This window comes from Mustela putorius, unplaced genomic scaffold (assembly GCF_011764305.1).
Source record: "Mustela putorius furo isolate JIRA1106 unplaced genomic scaffold, ASM1176430v1.1 tig00003962_pilon_pilon_pilon, whole genome shotgun sequence".
Taxonomy (NCBI): Eukaryota; Metazoa; Chordata; class Mammalia; order Carnivora; family Mustelidae; genus Mustela; species Mustela putorius.
In genome coordinates this window covers 11,208,258-11,232,515 of record NW_025422106.1, presented here as the reverse complement: position 1 = coordinate 11,232,515, position 24,258 = coordinate 11,208,258, and the positions used below count along the sequence as shown (strand labels likewise).

Below are 24,258 nucleotides of genomic sequence, written 5' to 3'. Positions count from 1 at the left end.
GGCAAGTGCCCCTGAGGCAGGGAAATAGAGGGGGGTGGGGCCTCTTTTCTTGGAATGGCAGGAAAGAAAAGACAGAGAACAAAACATAAATAGCTTTCATTCTTTTCTGTTCTTCCCCAACAGCAAAATAACGAAACTCAAATTAGTATCTTGGTATATCATCCTATGACTGAAATGTTCAAAGCAAAAGCACCAAACTCCATCTTCACCGTCTGCTCTCTAAATCCTCTCCCAAAGCCAGCATTCCCAGAATTTTGGTGTGCACTGTGTTGCCTTTATTAAAGTTAACTGTCAGCTATCTGGGTGTCGACCTTTAATATTTAATAGAAAAAATACCGGTCGAGTACCTGCTGTGTGGCAGGCACCAAAGGGGCGCCGTGGCTTGCAAGGGGGGACCAAGTATGGGCAGGGAATGGTAAGCCCAGAGCAGGCAGAACCTTTAAGCTGTGTTTATAGACACAGACTTTATTCCAAGAGCTATGAGAAGCCTTTTAAGAGCTTAAAGTGGAAGAATGACACAGGTTAGCATTTTAGACCACTCTGGCTTTAGTGTATAGAGAACTGGGGTTGGGGGGAGTGAGATGACCCCAGTGAGATGACCTCCTAGGAAGCTAGGAGGACAACATCTGGCTTGGGTAGGAGGTGGATGGGGATTTCAGTCCCTAAAATAAAGAACACAGGAGGAGCAGTTTTGAGGGATAAAATGATTAGTTCAATTTTGAACATGCTGAGATTGAGATGTCTCACTTAAGCTTCTTCAGGCAGAAACATCCAGGCCCCAAATGTCAGACATTTGGTCTGGAAGTCAAGAGAGGTCTGGGGGCACATATGTATGTAATCAATGATCTCTGAAAGCCATGCACTGGCTGGACTCACCCAGGGGGTGCTTGGAGAGTGAAAAGAAAGGAAGGTGGAGGATAGAATCCTGGAAGTCACCACCAATGTTTCAGGGACTTGTTAAGGGATGTAGAATTAGGATGGCCATGAGTTGGGGGGAGGCATCATGTTTTCAAAGTAAAATGGAAATTATTCTTAATTTGTTATGATTATTTTTTACATTATCCTACTTCTTGTGCTCGCTTCGGCAGCACATATACTAAAATTGGAACGATATCCTACTTCTTCATTTCTTCTGATCTCAGCTATTGTAATTCTGGACATGTTACTTAACTTTTTTTTTTTTTTTTTTAGTTTTTTAAAAATTCTGGTTAGTTAACATAAAGTGTGATATTAATCTCAGATGTAGAATTTAGTGATTCAACACTTCTTACAACACCTGGTGCTCATCACTTGACAAGTGCCCTCCTTAATCCCCATCACCTATTCAGTTCATCCCCACCCCACCTGCCCCCAGTACCATCACTTCTCCACAGTTAAGAGCCTGTTTCCTTGGTTTGTCTTTCTCTCTCTCTTTCCCCCCTTTGCTCATTTGTTTTGTTTTTAAATTCCACATATGAGTGAAATCATACCGTATTTGTCTTTCTCTGAGTTGTTTTGCTTAGCATAATGCTCTCTAGCTCCATCCACATCATTGCAAATGGCGAGATTTCATCCTTTTTTTATTTTTTATTTTATTTTTTTTTTTTTAAAGATTTATTTATTTATTTGACAGACAGAGATCACAATTAGGCAGAGAGAGAGAGGAAGAGAAGCAGGCCCCCCGCTGAGCAGAGAGCCTGATGTGGGGCTTGATCCCAGGACCCTGGGATCATGACCTGAGCTGAAGGCAATGGCTTTAACCCACTGAGCCACCCAGGTGCCCCCATCCTTTTTTTAATGAGTAATAGTCCCTTGTGTTCCTTTACCGCATCTTCTTATCCATTCATCAGTCAGTGGATACTTGGGCTGTGTCTATAATTTAGCTGTTGTAGATCATGCTGCTGTAAACATCAGGGTGAGCGTTTCCCTTTGAACTAGTATTTTTGTATTCTTTGGGTAAATACCTTGTAGTGCGATTGCTGATTGTAGGGTAGTTCTATTTTTAACTTTTTGAGGAACCTCCATACTGTTTTCCAGAGTGGCTGCACCCGCTTGCATTCCCACCAGCAGTGTAAGAGAGTTCCCCTTTCCTCACATCCTTGCCAACATCTGCTATTTCTTGTGTTGTTGATCTTAGCCATTCTCACAGGTGTAAGGTGACATATCTCATTGTAGTTTTGATTTGCATTTCCCCAATGATGAGTGATGACGAGCACCTTTTCATATGTCTGTTGCCCATCTGCATATCCTTGGAAAAATGTCTGTTTATGTCTTCTATTTTTTAATTGGATTATTCATTTTCGGGGGGTGTTTAGTTGTATAAATTTTTTTTCTTCAAATATTTATTTAGGGGCGCCTGGGTGGCTCAGTGGATTAAGCCGATGACTTCAGCTCAGGCTCAGGTCATGATCCCAGGGTCCTGGGATCGAGCCCCGCATCGGGCTCTCTGCTCAGCAGGGAGCCTGCTTCCTCCTCTCTCTTTGCCTGCCTCTCGGCCTGTTTGTGATCTCTCTGTCAAATAAATAAATAAATAAAATCTTAAAAAAAAAATGTAGGTACTATTATTAAAAATATATACATTTATTTAAATTCTAGTTATTCAACACACAGTGCGATATTGGTTTCAGGAGTAGAATTCAGTGATTCATCACTTCCATACAACACCCAGTGCTCATTATAACAAGTGCCCTCCTTAATGCCCATCACCCATTTAGCCCACCCTCACCCATCTCCCTCCATCAGCCCTCGGTTTGTTCTCTGTCTAAAAGAGTCTTTTATGGTTTGTTTCTCTCTCTCTTTCTCATGTAAATTCTTTATATATTTTGGATACCAACCCTCTATCAAGTAGGTCATTTGGAAATATCTTCTCCCATTCTGTAGGTTGCCTTTTAGTTTTGTTGATTGTTTCCCTCACTATGCAGAAGATTTTTATTTTGATGTAGTCCCAATAGTTTATTTTTTATTTTGTTTCCCTTACCTCAGGAGACAGATCTAGAAAGAAGTTGCTATGGCTGATGTCAAAGAAGTTACTGTCTGTGCTCTTTCCTAGGATTTTTATAATTTTAAGTCTCACAATTAGGTCTATAATGCATTTTGAATTTATTTTTGTGTATGGTATAAGAAAGTGGTCCAGTTTAATTTTTTTGCATGTTGCTGTTCAGTTTTCCTAACACCATTTGTTGACATTCTTTTTCCCGTTGGATATTCCTTCCTGCTTTGTCAAAGATCAACTGACCATATAGTTGCGGGTTCTTTTCTGGGTTTTGTATTCTGATCCATGGACCTTTGTGTCTATTTTTGTGCCAGTACCATACTGCTTTGATGACTACAACTTTGTAGTATAACTTGAAGTCCAAAATTGTGGTACCTCCAACTTTGTTTTTCTTTTTCAAGATTTCTTTGGATATTTGTGGTTCCATACAAATTTTAGGATTGTTTGTTCTAGCTCTGTGAAAATTGCTGGTGGTATTTTGATATGGATTGCGTTAAATCTGTAGATTGCTGGGGCATCTGAGTGGTTCAGCCAGTGAAGTGTCTGCCTTTGGCTCAGGTCATGATCTCAGGGTCCTGGGATCCAGCCCCATATCAGGCTCCCTGCTTGGTGGGGAGCCTGCTTCTCCCTCACCCTCTGCTCCTTCCCCTGCTTGTGCTCTCTCTCATTCTATCTCTGTCTCAAATAAATGAATAAAATCTTTTAAAAAGGGGCTCCTGGGTGACTCAGTAGTTAAGCATCTGCCTTCAGTTCAGATCATGATCCCAGGGTCCTGGGATCGAGCCCCACATCGGGCTCTCTGCTCAGCAGGAAGCCTGCTTCTCCCTTTCAAACGCCCCCAGCTTGTGTTCCCTCTCGTGGTGTGTTTCTCTCTGTTCAATAAATAAATAAAATCTTAAAAAAAAATCTTTAGAGGCACCTGAGTGGCTCAGCATGACCTCAGCGTCTGCCTTAGGCTCAGGTCATGATCTCAGGGTCGTGGGATCAAGCCCTGCACCAGGCTTTCTGCTGAGCGGGGAGCCTGCTTCCCCCTCTCTCTCTGCCTGCTGCTCTGCCTACTTGTGATCTCTCTCTCTGTCAAATAAATAAAATTTAAAATAAATAAATAAATAAATACTTAAAAAAGAATAAGTGAATCTGTAAATTGCTTTAGGCAGACATTTTAACAGTATTTGTTCTTTTAGTCCATGAGCGAATGTCTTTCTGTTTCTTTGTGTCATCTTCAATTCTTTTGTTAGCATTATAATTTTCAGAATACAGGTCTTTCACATCTTTGGTTAGGTTTATTCCTAGGTATCTTTTGTTTTTGGTGAAATTGTAAATGGGACTGATTTCTTTTTTTATTTTTAAAGATTTTATTTATTTGAGAGAGAGAGAGAGAGAACACAAGCAGGGGCAGAGGGAGAAGCAGGCTCCCCACTGAGCAGGGAGCCCAACATGGGGCTCAATCCCAGGACCCCGAGATCATGACCTGAGCTGAAGACAGATGCCCAACCAACTGAGCTACCCAGATGCCCCAGATGGGATTGATTTCTTAATTTTTCTTTCTGCCGCTTCATTATTGGTGTATAGAAATGCAACAGATTTCTATACACTGATTTTATATCCTGCGACTTTACTGAATTCATGTATCAGTTCTAGCAGATTTTTTGGTTGAGTCTTTTGGGTTTTCTATATGTATCATGTTATATGCAAAAAGTAAAAGTTTGACTTCTTCCTTGCGGGTCACTTAACCACTTAACGCCTCAGTTTCTTCATCTGATGAAGATGGAGACAGTAGTTTCTAGAACAATCATCATCATCATCACTAGCCTGGACAATGGAGGGTTGACTCTGCGTTCATTTGGAGTTACATGACTCCAGAGGCCGGAGTCAGATAATCTTGTGTGACCTTCACTTCCCTGTGCCTCAAGCTTCATTCTCTTCTTTAGATGGGGATGATCACAGCTACCTCATAGTGAGATAGCATCTAGAGGGCCTGGTATGCAAGAGGCATTGACTAATAGCTAATTTCCTCCCCTCCCCTCCTCCATAACCTTTTCAGGACCAGACAAGTCTGGTGACTCCGACACTAAGTTTTCCTCCTGAATCTCATTGGAGGCATCCTACAATACCGCACCACTTTGTGTACGCTGGTTCCCTCTGCAGAGGTCTGAGGGCAGAGTGGTGATTAAATATTTGCACACCTTTCTCTAAAGACAACTCTTCTCTGAGGTGACCTACCCCCTCAGTTGACCCCCTGGTCCATGAGAGGCATGCTGGAGTTATCTGAAGAAGGCTGACCGTGGGCCGCAGCTGGAGAGCAAGCCAAGGTGGACTCCCACGGCTTCAATCTGTCTCCTGAAGGGGGATCTCCCACCTCTTTGTTCTGTTGGAACAGCTGCCTTCTGCCTCCTGACCACCCCAGACAGTTTTCTGTCATTACCGAGGAACCTTCTCCAGTGCAAACTTGTAGTCTCTGCTCCTGGGTCTGGAGCTTGCTGACCTTTCCAGCCTAGTCTCCTGCCTGTCCCTCCCCACCAGACTGATTGCTGCAAGTCCCTCTCAGACCCCTGCTGATGTCTGCACCCTGGGCATAGGCTGTACCTCTTCTGCCAGGAATGCATCCTCCCCCTTCCACTGGGCCCAGCGGGTGAGCACCACCTGCTCAGAATCCGAGGGAGTCCTGAAGCCTGCCGCTGTCCTGTAGGCCTTTGCATGAACCTGTCATAACATCACCCTACAGTGTATTTGTAACTTGTCTTCTGAGCTTCTTTAAGGCAAAGAGCCCATCTTATTTATTGTTGACTCCCCCACGGATCACACAGGGCCTGGCACCAGGGGGGCCTTCAGTGTTGGTAGAATGAAGAAATGAAGGGATGTTTGGTTGGACAAATGGGCAGACAGACAGACTAATGGGCCTGAAGTGAGAACAACCCAGGCCCTGGCTGGCCTTTTTCCAGGGTTTGGTAGGGGGATGTGCGTAACATTTCTGCACACTAAACTTCGGTCACCCCAGACTAGTACTCCTTAAATTCTGGGAGCAAGAACAGCAGTCCCATCTCAACACCCCCTGCCCAAAGATATGTATTCACAAGACTGGAATTCAAAGCTAGGTGGTGTCTGTGTTTGAGAACCCACTATGTTCAGGTAGCTGCAGTGACAGTGAGAAGAAGTAGCAGGACAGTGCTCTCAGAAAGTGACTGTGCCCGTTAAGTCCCTCACCAGCATTGTCATCTTCAGAGACAGCCTCATAAATTCAAAATGCTGTCTGGTTCCTCTGGTGCTTCTTTCTGGAAGTCCTTTAGACTTCAGCAGCAGCGGACAGGGGAGTAGGCATGCCTCCCTCATGTAGAATCCCCTTTCTTGCCACATACACTGGGTTTCCAAGTGAGATCATACTTTGTCTCACAGCACTCTGGGAAACTTAGACTCACGTGGGCCTTTGAGTCACCTCGCGTATACAGAAGGGCACTCTTGTCCCTCTGCTGGGGGAATCCTTTGGTCTGTCAGCACACATTGGGCCCACTCGCCCCTGAGTCACTGCTCTTCACTGACTGGGCTAGGGACACAGGGTCCTAGACTGGCCCCGCCACACCCTCAGGGCAGAGGCGCTGGGCTGGCCCCTCTCTCCTGCATTGCTGCTGAGGACAGGATGAGCCCCTAGAAAGTGTGATGTTTAAGGCTGTAAGCCAAGCCTCACTCTCCCTGCCCGTGCCCGGCTTCATCCCAGGATGGGCCCAGGGCAGGGGCAAAGGGAGCCATTGAGAGGAATGAGGCAGTGCCGAGTGAGAAGACCCAAGCCATATGAGAGCTGGGGATCTCAGAGGACACCCAGGGGATCTCAGGGGATCTCAGGAGGCACTGTTGGCACCCAGCTGCCCTGGGAGAGCATGGAGGGAAGGCAAGGTTCTGAACATGCTGATGTGGGCTCTTAGCTTGGGGTTTTGGAGCAGGTAGAAGAAGTAGGAGGTTAGAGAGGCTGGGGCAGTGTGAGGGCTGTTGGAGTGGCTCTGCAGCAGACTCTTCATGGAGGTCCCCCTTTTGGACACCCTCCTGCCTACCTGCTCCCTGCCTCCGTGTGTTCTTGGCCCTGGCACGCCGGAAATGACAACTGATGGTAACTAGTTTCCTCTGAGCTTCAGATGAGAAGGCCTGCTCTTTCACACCACTAGGAGACCTGCCTTGTCCCTGCCTGGAACAGTGGGCAGGTACTTGTTTCCTGCCGCTTACTACCTCCCCTTGAGCCTCCCTAACCTCTCCCTCCCTCTCTCCCTCTCTCTGCAGTCCCACCCCCTGTACCTGTGCAACGCCAGTGATGACGACAATCTGGAGCCTGGATTCATCAGCATCGTCAAGCTGGAGAGTCCCCAGCGGGCCCCCCGCCCCTGCCTGTCCCTGGCCAGCAAGGTGGGTTCACACCTGCCCCTACACACGCTCTGAACTTCACCCAGTTCCAGGCCGTGAGAGGCCCCTTTGTTCTCTGTCCCCTTGCTGCCTAGGAGAGATGGACCCAGTTCACTCAGGTTTTCCTAACTCGTGATGGGTCTGAGGGGTGGAAATTCAAGCCTCCGTCCTTTCCCCACCACCCCCTCTACCAGCAGAGCCTGTCATCTAGGGCATGCTGCCTGCCCCATATCCACCCCCATCCCCTGGAAGTTCCTAAACCCCTTTCCCTGCCCAGATCAGAGCAAGGAGGGATCAGTTGAAGGGCTTTTCCACCTCTCAGAAATTTTAACAGAGCATATGCAAGAATAGCAGAAACAGATGCCATTGCCTTATCCGTAAGCAGTTCCCATTCTTCCTGCAAGATTGCAAACCAGTGGCTCCACAGTTCCATGGGGCATCGCTGGCCGGAGCTGGTGGCAGCTGCCGCCTCTCCACTGTGCCGGGCTCTCGGGTTTGCCTCGCTCCTCCCTGGCCTGCTACTTCCAAGGCCCTGTGAACGTGTGCATTTGTGATTCCTGCTCTAATATTAGTTACCATTCCCTGTGCGCTGACCGTGGGCCGGGTGGGACAGATTCTTTATGTATCATCTTGTTTACTTTGCACAACAGTCAGGAAAGCTAGACATTTTTATTCTCTATTTGACGTATGAGACAAGTGAGGGTCAGAAAACTGAAATAACTGGGGCACCTGGCTGGTGCAGTCAGTGGAGCGTGCGACTCTTCATCTCAGGGCTGTGAGTTCAAGCTCCACCTTGGGTGTAGAGAGTATTAAAAAAATAAAGAAAGAAACTTAAAAAAAAATAGAACAAGAAAAAACTAAGTAACTTGCTAGGGTTACAGAGCTAGGAAGGGGTGGAGCTGTGATTTGAACTGAGCCTTGTCTACTTCCCAAACCTGGGCTTTTAATCTCCTTGAGCTGTTGCCTCCCATTCTGGCCGGGAACACTGAATGCATATGAGAAGATTCTCATGGTGACCTAAGCCAGAGATTAGTTAGATTCTATGCAGGTGAGTAAGGTCAGCTTAGAGGAAGGGGTCCCGATGGGGTAAAAAGAGGAAGCTTCCGGTCCCAGCCCCTGTGCCTGCTCATTGTGCCTGGGCCCAGATTCCCCTAGGGGTTTCCTGATCCTCCTGAGGCCTGCTTCCTGAGCCAGGAGTCTCAAGGAAACAGCCTGGGTTCTTCCATGAGCCCACGGAGGGGACAGGGATGTGGGCAGGATTCAAAAGTGGCCCCACACGTGGGTGAAGCTGCTCTGCCAGGCTGGCCACACCAGTGCAGAAGGGGGCCGGGGGAGGATGTGGGAAATGGGGGGCCAGGACACACCTGAAAGGGGGAGAGCATGGTTTCAGTGCAAGACTGTGTGGGTCTTGGGGCATCTGGGTACCTCGGTTGGTTAAGTGGCCGATTCTTGGTTTCAGCTCAGGTCATGATCTTGGGGTGGTGAGCTCAAGCCCCACGTGGAGCCCCCCCTTTGTTAGGCTCAGCACTTAGTGGGGAATCTGCTTCAGGATTATCTCTCTCCCTCTGCCTCTCTTTCAAAAAATAAGTAAATCTTTAAAAGAAGAAGAAGAAGAAGAAAAAGACTTTGTGGGTCTTTAACAGCAGCAGAATTTTGGTAGCAGAAGCTACCCTGTTTCTGGCTATTCCATCTCCCTTGCTTTACAGAATATGGGCAAATGTCATTCATTTATTCATTTGGTAGATGAGTACCTAGTGTTTGGTAGTATGAACGTGAGGGCAGAGAGAGAGAGAGAGAGAGCATGTGTGTGTGTGTTTGTGAGAGAGAGAGAGAGAGATGCAGGTGTGGGAGGAGAGAAAAGGAAAGAAGGCCTCAGAGAAGCGCCACTCTTCTTCTAAAGCGGGGTATGATCTCCCATACTGTGAACACTGGGCCACGTCAGGACGCCATCCACACGGAAGGTTTCCTTCTCCCCCTGGGAGGATCGCACTCCTGCGGGAGAACTGAGGCACGTGTGCAGAGGCTAGGAAACAAGGAACACGAGGGGAGAGCTCTTTGAGGCACTTAACCTTATTGTGCCTTTGTTTCCTCTGCCATAAAATGGGGCTTTTATTTTCTACCCCAGTGATCATTGTGAGGATAAAAATGATGTATGTCAAGTACCAAATGGTGCCTGAGCTAAAACAAACACAGAAACAAAAAACCATTAGGGGTTTAGAAGAAGTGCCTTGGCCCGACCCTGGGACCTGCTTTTCTTCCACAGCTTTGGCAGTTGCCGATCAGGCTTCCTCCCCTGCACCCGCTCCACAGCTGCTTCACACAGGGCTTCTCCTCTCCCTCATCTCTGTGGGCGCGCTCTAGCCCCACGTTCTCCAGCGGGGCAGGTCCAAGGCTTCCCTTACACCTCATCCTTTGGCCTCACCAAGCAGCTCCTACCTAGGGCCCCCTGGCCCAAAGGAGGTCTGTGAAGGTAGGAATGGAGGTGTCTGAGCTACTTCCAAGATTTATAAGTCCCACAAACTTAACTAAAATATTTATTTTTTGCTTTTGGTTACAAGTTATCTCATAGGAAAATGAATTATGCATAACAAATGCAGTTAGTTTGGTAAACATTTAAAAAAATATGGCTTGGGGTGCCTGGTTAAGCCCCTGCCTTCAGCATCTGCCTTCAGCTCAGGTCATGATCCTGGGGTTCTGGGATGGAGCCCCTCATTGGGCTCCCTGCTCAGCGGGAAGTCTGCTTCTCCCTCTCCCTCTGCCACTTCCCCTGCTGCTTCTCTCTCTCTCGCTCTCACACTACCTCTAATAAATAAATAAAACCTTTAAAGAAAATTAAAAAAATAAAAAATATATGGCTCATGGGCGGCATAGGGAAAAGGTGGGTTTTAGCGATAAAAGTTTGAGAACTGCTGATTTCCATCAGATCTGCTCTGGAATACGGATTAGCCTTAGTGCTTTCGTCACCATTGACAGAGCTGGGGGTCTTGAGGCAACAGCCCTGGGCCTGAAGCCCGGCATGTCCACTGCCCCTCAGTGTGACCTGGACACTTTAGCTCACCTCTCTGGGCCTCTTGTTTCCTCATTCGTAGACGGGAAATAATAATGGAACTTACATCAGAAAGTAATTGTGAAGATTTCATGGGACAGTGCAGATGGAGGCTCTCAGCCCCCTGCCAAGCACACAGGAACCACTCAGTGATCACAGTTATCACTATTGTCATCACTGGGACCTTCATCCCATGCTTTCAGAGTTAACAAGATTGGTTTTTTTCTTTTATTGGTACTTCCTCTTGATCCTCTCTGAAACCCTCACCATAATTTTTCTGGACTCTTCAGTTCCTGTCACTGCCACCCCCTCCCCCTATCTAGTCATCCAAATTGGTTTCTGTTTCTCTGTGAGCAACTCCACAGCCATCCTTGTGATTACACAGGCCCCAATCACGTCATGCCTGGACTAGAGCAGTGGCCTTTTTCCTGGTGGAAGACAGCAAGGCCCCGCCTCTCCTACCATAGAGACCACGACCTGGTAACTAGGCCCTTGGAAGACTGAAGTCCTGAGTGGGAATCCTGCCTCCATTGCTTATCATCTTTGTGATCCTGGGCAAGTTGTTTGGTCTCTCTGAGCCTCAGTTTCTTCAGATCAAAACTGATGACTGTCTTGTAGAGTTGTGAGGAGTAAATGAAATCATGTACCCAAAGCATGTAGTGATAGCTGATATGACAATAACTAATACTTCAGGGACACTGACTATGTCTGAGGTACTACTGTAAGGTTTTATGTGGATTAATTTATATAGTCTGCAAAACAACCCTGTGAAGTAGGTCCTATTATTATCCCCAGTTTACAGAAAGGAAAACTGAGGCATACAGCAGTTAAGTGACATGCTCAAAGTCTCACAGATAACAGTCAGTAGGAAATTTCGGACTTAAACCTGAGCAATCTGGGCAGAGTGGGTCTCAATAAAGGTTATATCCTTTCTATTTCCTCCTACCCTTGATTTCAAGCCCAGATGAATTCCACCTCTTCTACTGGATCTTTCCTGATTGGCGCAGCCCAGGTAGCCCATTAGGGACAGAAATCCCTTGCTTCTGGCATGCTGCCAGGGTCTCTGTCTGTGCTTTACACACCAGTTTTCATGGAGACGCTTTGTGGGGAGGGGGAAACCAAGGCTCTTTCCTAACTCCACCCCCATCCTCAAACTCAGCTCAATTTACTGTGTATTGTGTCAGATTGTGTGTGTGTGTGTGTGTGTGTGTGTGTGTGTGTATGTGTCTCGGGGTCGGGGGTGGAGGGAAGGGCTTTCTGCAGTGAAAAAAGATCTGGGCACTACCAGTTTATTTCATTCATTTGTATTCTAGAACGTTATCAGCATTGTATTATGTATATGCCTTGTCTCTACAACTAGAAGATGAGTTGTTCTAGAAGGCCTGGCCTTCCCTGGCTTGGTGCCCTAAGCACAGTAGGTACTCAGTCAGTCATTGATGAGGAGGAGATGACAGAGACTTGCCTCTGTGTCTGGAGAGGAAACCTACAGCCCAGAGAGGCACAGAGGGTCGTGTGCAATTCCTGCAGGGTCCTGGTTCCTGGGGCTAGAGGCCGCGGGCAGCCAGCAAGGGGGCTGGCTGACTCTTCGCAGCTCCCAAAGAGATCCCTGTGTTGTTTTTCTGGAGCCCCGTATTTCCATGCAGAGGGCCTACCCACCCTCTCTACCTTCCAGATTCCAGTCTCCCAAGAAGTACTCCTTTCGTTTGCTCTCTCCCACTTTCGGGGTGCAGGTGTTCTGGAGGGAAGCATGGACAGCCCCAGAGTTGGCTGCCATCTGGCCCCAAGCCTTGCTTTTTGATTCCTAGAACTCTGGACACAGGTACCCACTGCCTGAAAGTCCTGTTTGTTTCCCCTGTTGGCCAGTACGCTCTCTTTGATCTCTTTTACAGCTTCGTAATTATGGGCTATAATGGGCTGGGGTGTTTGAACATCAGGGTAATTACTTTCCACTCTTCCTACCCCAATCCTTCAAAGAGGGGGACAGTGGGGAAAGTAAGAAATTCTCTGGAGAAGGAAGGCTGTGCCCTTCCCTCATGCTCTTCCCGGCCTGGGCTAGGTATAGGGTCTCAGTCAGGGCATGAGAAACATGAGGCCTTGGCAGTATGTGGGATCCAGGAGTCTCAATTGTTTCACTAGTGGGGTGACACGCCCCCCCCATGCCTTGGCCAAGGACATTAGCAGTGGAAGCCCCTCTCCTGGTCCTCTGGGGCTGCTCCCGGACCCTGGCTTGGGCGTTTCTGAAGAGTGGAGAGCTTCTCTTTGCCTGGGGTCCTCTAGTTGGGCTGGACTTCTTGGGAGTAAGTGAGCAGGAGGACACGGAAGGCTCAGACCTCTCAATTTCTTCTGCAGTTTCATTCCGGAGTCCTGTAAATTTCCAGTCGGTTAGACTGTGGAGCCTGAGCCTGGGCTGGGCCAGGGTGCTGCTAGTCCAGTCCCAGGACTTAGCAGCTTGCGGGGAGGGAGGAAGGGAGGGAGAAAGGGGGAAAGTTACCCTCCTGACCCATTATGGGCCCCCACTTGAGTGTCTCCACCACTTTCCAGGGCTTCCCCCCTTATAAGCTGCCAGTTCTGAGGGGCCCCGGTCCCTGCTGCCTCCTGGGGAGTGAGGAGCAGGGGCGAAGAGTGAGGAGCAGGGGTGAGGAGCCGCTCCCCACTCCCCGCTCCCGGCTCTGGGCCTGCCAGGCAGGAGACCTGCCTGGACAGGCTCTCCCCAGGGAAAGAAAGCAGAGATCAAAGGCCTGAGCGTGTGAGTGAGCCCCAGCACTGGCTCCTCAGCCTGCCACTGGGGCTGGCAGAGGGATTAACTCCTTCTGTGCCTGCAGCTCAGCCCCAGAGACTCAGCAGGCCCCTGGGGGCACAAGGTCCCAGCCTGATACCCTTCCAAGATGAGCCTTGGCTTTGGGGAGAAAAGCTGGTGAGTGGCGGTGCTGGGCAGGGCAGCCCGACGCCAAGTCACGGCAGTATCTGTCCTGCTCCTTTGCCCTTGTGTCTCCACCCACCCCTTGCCCTTATCTTTCTTCTCTTCCCCACACCCAGAGCTGCTAGATTTTTGCCTTTTTACTCTTTTTGGCTCTACTCCGTTCTGCCTGGCTGCCTGGCTAGATTCTGCTGCCCCAAGCCTGCACACACAGTTGTGCCCTTGTGGGAACAGCCCCTCGGGTCCCTCCCCACCAAATCTCCAGTGCCACCTCAGGGATAAACCCTGGATGGGGACCCCATTAAGTCCTTGAACTGGAGCCAGGAAACGTGTCAGCAAACACGTTTGTGTGTCTGGGAGTGTGGCTGGGAGAGAGACACCAAGAGATGGGCTGAGCCTGGGGCTCTGCCACAGAGACCTTGGGTGGCAGCAGGGTCCCAGGCCTTTGGGGGATGCCCACAAACTCCTCTTGGCAGGCAGGGTAGGACCGTGGAAAGCCCAGCTCTAAAAGGAGCCATCTTCTCTCCCCTTCTCCCTCTCTGTACTGGGGACTGGTCACCCTTCCCCACTCCCTGGGGGTGCTGGTCATTCCCTGCTTTCTGTTATCCCAGCTCTTAGTGAAGGCAGACTTGGGGTACTCTGAGAGCAGGGAGATGTCTTATTTGTCCTTAGCTCCAGAGCCCAGTCTACTACCTGGCACAACTAAATTCTTGTTAAGGGTTTATTTGATTACAAAAGTTAGGACTGAATGTTGTCCTTGAAGGCAGTGGGAGCTGGGTGAGCTCCTTGCAGGACAGGATCCTAGTCCCACTGCCACTTTGCAAGTGTTATAAGGAATGTGCAGAGGTACGGTGTGCGCGATGCCCTAGGAAGGGATACCCGTGGGAGGGGGAGGCCAGGGCCTGGGTGGGCTGTGTCCTGTTCTGACTGAGGGGGACCACTGTTGTGTGTCTCTGCAGGCCCGGATGGCAGGGGAGCGAGGAGCCAGCGCTGTCCTTTTTGATATCACGGAGGATCGAGCTGCTGCTGAGCAGGTACTCAGGGACACTGGGGTGTTTGAGGGGGCTGGATGGAGGGAGATCAAGTTGCCTGGGGAAAGACAAGTGAAGACACAGCAGCCCTTGTGGGTACTCTTTCTCCTGCAGTTGCAGCAGCCCCTGGGGCTGACGTGGCCGGTGGTGTTGATCTGGGGTAAGGACGCCGAGAAGCTGATGGAGTTTGTGTACAAAAACCGAAAGGCCCATGTTAGGATTGAGCTGAAGGAGCCCCCAACCTGGGTAAGCATGCCAGATCTCCAGCCCCTGCCCTGGCACCCATTCTCACCTCCATTTCTTCCTGTGGCAACTCCCATCCAAAGCCCTTACACTCCTGGAGCCAAAGAGAATTCTGAAATCTTAACCCTTCATCTTCACACACCAGCTGTGTGCTTCTGGACACGTTTCTTGCCCCTCTGGGCTTCATCTGCAGAATGAGAAGATTAGGCCGCTGAGTTCTAAAGTTGTTTTCAGCTGCGTGGTTTCCCAGCACAGAGAAGCAGAGCCAGACTGATACCCTAGCCCCCAGCCCCTGATCCCTAGCTGGTGTCTCTCCACCAATTGGAAATCTCACCCAGGGTGTCACTGGGAGGCTGCCATTCTGCAGGGGGGTCCCTTTCCTCTTTCTCCCAAGCAGATGGGTCTTCAGAGAGTACCTCTCCCAGGGAACATCTGGAGGGCCCTCTCCTATGCATGCCCGTGGGCAGAGAGGGACCACTTGGCACCCCCTGCAGGTTCCTCCCTACCTCCTCCCTGCTGCTAGAAGACTCAAGGGGACCTCTGGCTCTCTGCCTCCCAGGCACCTGAGCTTCTCCCAGATGGTGGCCCACCTCCTTCCAGAAGTATGACTCTCTCCATCTCTGCTCACTTCCCCAGCCAGATTATGACGTGTGGATCCTCCTGACAGTGGTGGGCACCATCTTTGTGGTCATCCTGGCTTCCGTGCTTCGCCTCCGGTGCCGCCCCCGCCACAGCCGGCCGGTGAGCTGGGGTGGGGGGCACTGGGGAGGGGGGGAGGTGGGCTTGTTCCTGTGAGGGGGAGGATAAAGGAGTGGGAAGGGAAAAGGGGAGGAAAGAAGGTGCCCTTAGGCTCTTGAAATCATTCACATCTAAATACCGTGGCCTCTGACTTGTAGAGTCCCTCCTTGGAGGTTTGCCCGTTCATTTATTTTCAGCAAATAGAGCTCCTGGAGGGGGCCTGGCACGGGTTCCAGGTGTTGGCCAGAGCAGGGTAAACAAAAAGACAGAAGATCCCTTCCCTCAGGGAGCTTTCATTCTAATGGGAAGAGATAGACCATAAGCAAATAAATAAACTATGTGGTATATTTGGATGGTGGTATGTGCCAGAGAGAAAAGTAAAATAGAAGAGGGAAGAGGGAATGTAAAGGGAACGGGTTCATTTTTAAAAAGCGAAGCCAGAGAAAGTTTCACTGGGGGGATGGCATTTACAGGAAAGACCCGATGTGGGTGAGGAGGTCGCCTGTGGAGGTGTTTGGGGAGAGCATGATGGGACAGAGAGCCCAGTACAGGCAAAGGCCTTGAGGCAGAAGTGTGCCCAGTATGTCTGAGGAACAGCCAGGGGGCCAGGAGGCTGGAGTAGAGCGAGTGAGGGGTGAGGACGGGGGTTTGCTGGACTGCGGAAGCCATTGACAGGACAGTGGTTTTCACTCCGGGTGAGGTGGGAGATACGAGATTTTGAGCAGAACCAGTACCAGGATCTGAATTAAGGTTTTAAAGCAGGGAAGGATGGGTGTGTGGTTGGGGGGGTAATGGGATTAGGAATGCCATTTGATGGGCCTATTAGATATCCAAATTAAGATATCAGGCAAGCAGTGGGATGAAAAACTTCTCTTCCAGCCCATCAAGGAAAGGAAGACTTGGTGGTATGAATGGGACCGGGGTAGGAAGGCTTGACTGGCTTGGCAGAGCCGTGTAAGAGCTCAAAGGGGACAGACACCTAGGGATAGTCACTGGGCTGTGTGGTCTCGCTGGGTGACTGGGAACCCAGTATAGTCCCGGGGTGAGGGACAAGGAACCCTTGGGCAAGGAGACTTGCCCTAGTCTGAGCCCCAGCCCTCTTCCCAGGATCCCCTTCAACAGCGAACCGCCTGGGCCATCAGCCAGCTGGCCACCAGGAGGTACCGGGCCAGCTGCGGGAGGGCTCGGGCTGAGTGGCCAGACTCGAGCAGCACCTGTAGCTCAGCCCCCGTGTGTGCCATCTGCCTGGAGGAGTTCTCTGAGGGCCAGGTAAGGCGGGCCTCGAGCTTGCCCTTTGTGACGTGACTGGGTCAGGGAGGGACGCTTGCACAGGAGGCTGGGCAGGGCACTGAAGGCTGCTTCCCTGGTTGCATCTGTGCCCTGTGTATCTTGCATGAAGCAGAGGGAGGGAACAGCCCTGGTCTCTGGCTCTTTCCCTGGTTTTCCAGGGACGGAGAGCTAGGCCTTGTTTGGTGTGGCCACGTGCCAGGCTTTGCAGTGGGTGCTTCAGAGCCATGATCTTGTGTCAGCCTCATGATAATGCCCGGTGGGGGTAGATTTTCTTTTTATCCTCATTTTAGAGCAGAAAACTGTTAAGGAACTTGCCCAAGGTAATGCAGCCAAGTGGCAAGAGTCAGGTTGACCTGATGCCAAAGCCCTTACCATTTCTAGGCTACTATGGTATTTTACAAGGTCACAGCAAGAAGGGGAGGCCCCATTTTACTGCTGCAGCTACAGGTAACTTTGGTTTGGACCCCCTTGTGTTCCACAGGAGCTACGGGTCATTTCCTGCCTCCATGAGTTCCATCGTGTGTGTGTGGACCCCTGGCTCCATCAGCACCGGACTTGCCCTCTCTGCATGTTCAACATCGTAGGTAGGAGGTGGGCTGTGCACTCCGCTGTGTGCTGGGGCAGGGGGGTGGGTCTGGGATGAGGCTGCCCTCCAACGGAGTGTGTTGCCTTGAAGCTGAGGGGAATGCCGGTCTCCCTTAACAGTTCTTCAGGCTGTGCACGGCTCAAGGGTACTTCCTATGAAGGGGGACAAACCACAGTTCACATTGTAGACTTCTTTGTTACTTTAAAAATCTTTTTTTTAAAAAAAGATTTTATTGATTGATTGATTGATTTGTCAGAGAGAGAGAGAGAGAGAATGCGAGTGCACAAGTAGGCAGAGCAGCAGGCAGAGGCAGAGAGGGAAGCAGGCTCCCTGCTGAGCAAGGAGCCTGATGTGGAGCTCAATCCCAGGACCCTGGGATCATGATCTGAGCCGAAGGTAGTGGCTTAACCGACTGAGCCACCCAGGCGTCCCTAAAAATCGTATTTTTATGACAACTTTGTTGATTCCAAATCTGGGTGGTTTGTGTATTTATAATTCTGAGTTTCTGGCAATAAAGTATCTTATTCTAACAAAACCAGGATAGTATGGAAATTTCCTGAAAGGTGAAAGTAAAGTATCTTGAGGAAAGAGAGCCTTTTTCTAATTTACCCAAAGTATGCTACAGGCCAGTGGTGGCCCTGAGTGAAAAGGCCCCAAATGGGCTGGTGGGAGGAGTGGGGATGGACATACAGAGTGGAGCCCCCAGGGAGAGAGACTGGCTGGAAGGAGCCAGGGCGTCCCAGGGCACAGGCAGATTGGGAATGTCCTTGGTCCCTCAACTCTGACTGAACATGCAGCTACGTGGGCTTGAATGGGGTCGCTGCAGCCACACTCCATCAATTGATGGAGTCAAACAACCGTGCTCTTGGTTCTTTCTTCCAGAGGGAGATTCATTTTCTCAGTCCCTGGGACCTTCTCGCTCTTACCAGGAACCAGGCCGGAGACTGCACCTCATTCGCCAGCATCCTGGCCATGCACACTACCACCTGCCTGCTGCCTATGTGCTAGGCCCTTCCCGGGGTGCAGTGGCTCGGCCCCCACGACCTGGCCCCTTCCTAACCTCCCAGGAGCCAGGCACAGCCCCCCGGCACCACCGCGTCCCCAGAGCCGCACACCCCAGGGCTCCGGGTGAGCAGCAACGCCTGGCAGTGGCCCAGCACCCCTATGCGCAGGGCTGGGGGCTGAGCCCGCTCCGACGCACGTCGCAGCACCCCTCGGTGTGCCCAGCACCCGCACGCCGGGCCAGGCCTCACGACAGCAGCGGCTCTGGAGAGAGCTACCGCACCGAGCGCAGTGGCTACATGGCCGACGGGCCCGCCAGTGACTCTAGCTCGGGGCCCTGCCACGGCTCCTCTAGTGACTCAGTGGTCAACTGCACAGACATCAGTCTGCAGGGCATTCATGGCAGCAGCTCTACCTTCCGCAGCTCCCTGAGCAGTGACTTTGACCCCTTGGTGTACTGCAGCCCAGAAGGGGAGCCCCGGGGAGAGGAGACACGGCCCTGCATGACCTCCCGGCCCCGGTCTTTGGACTCCGTGGTGCCCACAGGGGAAAGCCAGGTTTCCAGCCACGTCCACTACCACCGCCACCGGCACCACCACTACAAAAAGCGCTTCCAGTGGCATGGCCGGAAGCCTGGTCCAGAAACTGGGGTCCCCCAGGCCAGGCCTGCCATTGCTCAGACACAGCCCCAGCCAGAGCCGCCTTCCCCTGATCAGCAGGTTGCCAGATCCAACCTAACTGCCCCTTCAGGGCAGCTCCCCAACCCACAACGGCCCAGGGCCCTCCCGGAGGCAGCCCCGGGCTCAGCTGATGCCGCCAGCCCCAGCCCCAGCAGCCTCTTCCATTTGCAGAAATCCAGCCTCCCCGTTCGACACCCACAGAGGAAAAAGCGGGGGGGCCTCTCAGAGCCCACCCCTGCTGCTCAGCCCCAGGACTTAACGGCGCACCCAGCTTGCCAGATTTTTCCCCATTACGGTACCAGCTTGGCATACCCTTGGTCCCCGGAGGCCCACCCGTTGATCTTTGGGCCTCCGGGCCTGGACGGGAGGCTGCTGCCAGAAAGCCCAGGCCCTTGTTACTCAAGTTCACAGCCAGTGTGGTTGTGTCTGACTCCACGCCAGTCCCTAGGACCGCACCCACCTGGAGAGGGGCCTTCTGAATGGAGTTCTGGCACCCCAGAGGGCAGGCCATGCCCTTACCCTCACTGCCAGCTGCCGCCAGCCCAGCCTGGTGAGTTTTCAGGGGAAGAGGGTGTGGTGAGGAGCGGATACCCGGAGGTTTCTGCAGGATGGGGGAAGTCAGCCAACAAGGGGGTTGACAGCAGCTGAGAAAGGTGCAGTGGGGTAACATTCAAAATCCTGAACAGCAGGCATAGCGCAGGATGCTGGCCGAGGTACTCTGACTCTGCCAGGTGTTGGTCCTTTGGTTGCCAGAGCAGAGGGCGGTCTCGGGGGAAGCGCCAGCGTGGAGGAAACATCAGATAGCACTTGCGGTGGTTTGAGGCAACAACTCAAATTTAAGTGTTTCAATATTGTAATAATTAGTCAAGCTGTGCCCGCAGTTCAATTATCAGCTTTAAAGATTTATTTATTTGAGAAGGGGAGCAGGGAGGGGCAGAGGGAGAGAATGTTTAAGCAGACTCCCTGCTGAGCGTGGAGTCTCACATGGGGCTTGATCCCACCACCCCAAGATCATGAGCCAAGCAGAAGCCAAGAGTCAGGGGCTTCACTGACCGAGCCACTCAGGCATCCCCAGTTACAAGCTTTAGATAACAAAGAAGGCCAAGAAGTGTTCGTTGCTCTTGAGGGACAGCATGGAGAAGTACTTACTGATAGCTGTAATCCCAGCCAATGTGAGGTCTTGGAGGGGAAATAATTGCAGTTATCTGTAACACTAGGCCATATGAGAAGAGCTATGGAAATTATTTTTTAAAAAAGCGGGGGAGGGGGGAGGAAGAAAAGAAAAAAAAATCATGGGTGGTTCCCAGCAACCCTGGGGGTCCTTAGGTTTTCTCCTCTCCCCCTGGGGTAAAAGAACAACTAAGGCTTCCCTTCTGAGCACCCTTGTTAATAAGACCAACCTTTTTCTCCTGGGGCTCAGGGCATCCCTGATAATTGTATTACAGCCAGTACTGATAATGTAAATCCTCCATTTAAATGTGGTGTTTATTTGCTCAAATCCCTCTTCCTTCTCCAGAGCAGCCTCCCCAGTTTTTCCCCCATCTTCTCCCATAGTTTGGATGACACAGCTCTCCCTAGGCACCCCAAAAGGGAACCCAAAGGTCCTGAAATATAAGACCTCTCAGTCTAGGAACCCTACAGTCAAGTTATCATTCATTCATTCATTTCTTCCCTCCTTTTTTCTTCCTGCGCTCGATGCTTGCTATGGGCTAGGTTCCAGGCTAGGCGCTGAGGACATAGATTTTGTCAACCAGGAAATCCAGGTCTGTGCAGTCAAAGGCATGTACACAGTGACAGTAGAGAAAACCATGGCTTCCTTGGAGCCATGTAAAGCAAGCTTGGTCATGTGTTTGATGATCCATTTGGGCCCTGTCACGTGGGCTCTCTCGCAGCTACTGGAACCAGACCAGCACCTCCCCTCTCTCCCGTACACAGAACTGGTTTGGACACCTCCCTCTTCCCTGCTCCTCAAATCCAGTCAGCACCGGGTTCTGTTAACTCTGTCCCTGAGAGCTTTACCTTCTCCTTCAGAAGGAGGAGACATGGGGGTGCCTGGGTGGCTCAGTGGGTTAAGCCTCTGCCTTCGGCTCAGGCATGATCTCAGGGTCCTGGGATCAAGTCCCGCATCGGGCTCTCTGCTCAGCAGGGAGCCTGCTTCCCCCTCTCTCTCTCTGCCTGCCTTGCTGCCTACTTGTGATCTCTCTCTCTGTCAAATAAATAAATAAATAAAATATTTAAAAAAAAAAAAAAAAGGAAGAAGAAAGAGACATGGTCCCTGCCCATTCTTCGATGCAGCCTAAAGACCAAGGCAGGAGCCTCCTAGCTCTTCCTTCCCCTCTTACATGGCCATGAAGGCTGGGCCCTACTACCTGCTGCTGCCAGGCTCGTTGTCTCTAAACAACCTGTACAGGTTTGGTCTTCGAGGCTCTAGCACCGACTAGCCCCCATCCCCACTTTATTTTTCAGTCTTCCCCTTCCCTTGCCAAACCTAGTAAACACTTCTCGCAGTCCCTATAACCCAGAATATTCTGCTGCCTTTCTCTTCCCAGAAATCCAGTTCTTATCCATTTCTGTCCAACTAGCTCATTTATCTGCACTTTGAGGAAGCCCTTCCTGATTGCCCCACTTGAACATGATGTGTCCCCTTTCCAGGAAAGGTCTTATGATCCAGTCCCATCTCACTGCATAATTTCCCTTCGCATGCACACCCTCTCTCCTACAAGATTGTCAGGTCCCTGCTTATTCTTCTATTTGGCATATGGTAACAGACCAGATTCACAACTGCTTAGTAAGTATTTACTGGGTTAATGAGCAAATAATAAGTAATTATAACACACTGGTTGCTATGTATGTTTCTCTTTCTTGAGCTTTTTTGTTTTTCTCTCCCCTTTATCCCAGCTGGGGCCCCTCCCGGCTTTCAATCTAGTTTCAGTCAGTTGCCCCTTCTGGATACATTCCCTGCTCCTCCCTCTCTGTAGTTCTCTCCCAGCCATACTGTCTTGCAGGTGGGACAGGAAAGCAGCTGGCCTGACCCTCAGTGACCTCTTTCCCTCCTCTCTCTAAATGCAGGCTCGGAGGAGGAGACTGAGGAGCTGTGTGAACAGGCTGTGTGAGATGCTCAGACCTAGCTCCAACCAAGAGCATACTTGGATGACTTGGCCCAACCTGGCACAGAGTGAAGAAAGGACCTCAGAGAACACCCCTCTTTGGGGCCATACTTCCTGGCACCTCCGGAAGAGAAGTGGTGGTGGCAGGTGGCAGGTGCTCCCTGCTCCCAGCGCTGGACCTTGAGTGCAGAACGCGTCTGCAGTCAGCAAGCCTGTGTCCAGTGGGGCAGCCAGCTACTCCCTATGTGGGCCGGCTCCCTTAAAGGCTGTCTTTTGAGAACAGGAAACTGGGTATGGGTGGATAGGTGTTATAAAGGTGCTGCTGTTTTCCCCAGGCCCAGCAGGTCTTCCAAGTCCCAAGCCTCATGGGCACACCTGTCAAGGGTCCTTCTTTACCTCCTCTCTTGGGTGAGTCCTGCACACCAGCTTTGATGCCTTGGTAAAGCTGCTGCATCAGCAGCAACCTCGGCTTGTGTCATTTTCCTTCTTTGCAAACAGATCAGGAACGTAGATGAGCCCTGAGCCCTAAAAAGAGAGACTGTGCAGCTTCTCCAGGCAGTACCTGCCCTGGTGCATAAGGGAGAATGTTCTCTTCTTGTCTTTAATTGTCACACCCACTCTCTTAAGTCAGAGGGGAGTCTCTGGGAAGCCAGGGTGTGGAGTTCTGTCCCTAAAGCAGTACAGCGCCCTGAAGAACCTAGGATGAAGCCTCCAACTTTCAAACTCCCTTCGTCACTCTAGCAGCCCCAGTTCCTCTGGGGCTTGGGAGTGGGGGGAGTGGGGGAGGGACTAACTCTTTCCTGGAAGTTGCCTATCTCAATGTCCCAAAGTAGGTGGAAAGAAGAGGATTTCTGCTGGACTTCATCTAGAAGAGGGAGGATGGAATGAAGGTAGAAAAGACAGAATTACAGCTGAACAGGGACAATGATGAGTTCTTTTCTCAGAGTTTTCTCTCAGAGCAGGGATGAGGAACAGGGGAAAACAACGGAAAAGCAAAGTGGGACATTTGGGTTTAGATGACTCCAAGGCCCCGCTTAAGCCATACAGACCAGGGACACCCAGGAAAGTGTACACGCAAGAGGTTGTGCATGCAGGGCATCTGGCCCGGGTAGCTGGCACCGAGTGGGCAAGGGCTGAGGGGCCCTCTGAGGGTGACATTCACCCCAGGGCAGCTGGACCATTGCTGGCTCCTCAGGCATTATCCCATTTGGAATGTGAATGTGGGAGCTAAGTGGACACAGGACCCTACCTGGGAAACTTCTTCCCTCAAAGTCAGTGGGGAACTAGCACCTAGGCACCCACATGGGTATTTATATCTGAACCAGACAGAAAGACGCTTGAATCAGGCACTATGTTGAGAAATGTATTTATTTGCTAATATATTTATCCATAAATGCAGTCTGGTCTCGTGGTTTTGTTCTGTCATGACGGTCACTCACGGTAACGGTTTCATCTTCTACATTGACAGAAGTAAATTATTTCTGGTATCAGAGGTTAGCCTCTGACTTAGAAAGGGATAGGGCAGAGTGGTGGGCTAGGCAACAAGCATTGGTTTGTATGCCCCTAAAAGCATGGTTTAGTGAGATCAGGAAAGGGAGGAAAACATGACTGGATTCTGTGGTCCAGTTGCTATCTGTATTATTATTGTACCTTTTACTTCACACTCTTGTGATGCTTCAATGACTTTGTAACCTGTAGCAAATACTCTTTGCCTCACTTTTCCACCCATAAAATAGGCCTACTTCACAGAGTTGTGGCAGGGCTCCCCAGGTAAGAGTGAAAGCATATTTGGAGGCGGAAGGTATCCAACGCTGGAGAACATTCTAACCCCAGTCATAAAGCCCATCTGAACAAAGCATGGCAGGGGGCACAAACAGCAGCCCCACCAACCCGCCTTGAAGAAGCTCTGTTTCAGTTCGGAGGCCTGGTTGGGAGGACAGAACATGGGGGCCTGAAACTACCTACTTCTATCCCAGAGCTCCAATTCTGATAAACACAAATGACTGTGCTCTGCCTACTCCTGGGACCACTGTGAGGATCCAGAGCTACTGCTAAGTTGGTATGAATTCCACATAGCCTCTCAAAGCACATTTCCCCTTCTGCTTCTCCAGGAAATGTTTCATAGGGGTCATTATCCGTTGCCCAGTTTTGAAGCAGAGCACAGAAGCATCTAGCTTTCTAGAAGGTGGGGGCAGGGGGGAGACTCTCTCCTATCCCCTACAGATGTTCTCACGTAAAGGAACTGTCTAAATGCTAAAAGA

At 50.6% G+C, this 24,258-nt stretch overlaps 1 protein-coding gene across 1 annotated transcript in view; it reads left to right on the top strand.

Annotated features, from left to right (window-relative positions):
* Positions 1 to 23,395, top strand: part of RNF43 (ring finger protein 43) — a 64,725-nt gene extending 41,330 nt beyond the window's left edge. Inside the window, exons 3-10 of the mRNA XM_004747301.3 lie at positions 7,238 to 7,360; positions 14,280 to 14,354; positions 14,466 to 14,597; positions 15,231 to 15,335; positions 16,440 to 16,601; positions 17,104 to 17,206; positions 18,091 to 19,440; positions 21,960 to 23,395. Of these exons, the coding sequence (XP_004747358.1) occupies positions 7,238 to 7,360; positions 14,280 to 14,354; positions 14,466 to 14,597; positions 15,231 to 15,335; positions 16,440 to 16,601; positions 17,104 to 17,206; positions 18,091 to 19,440; positions 21,960 to 22,003 (2,094 nt within the window). The 3' untranslated portion in view covers positions 22,004 to 23,395. The remainder of the gene's footprint in view (positions 1 to 7,237; positions 7,361 to 14,279; positions 14,355 to 14,465; positions 14,598 to 15,230; positions 15,336 to 16,439; positions 16,602 to 17,103; positions 17,207 to 18,090; positions 19,441 to 21,959) is intronic.
* Positions 23,396 to 24,258: the final 863 nt, after the last annotated feature.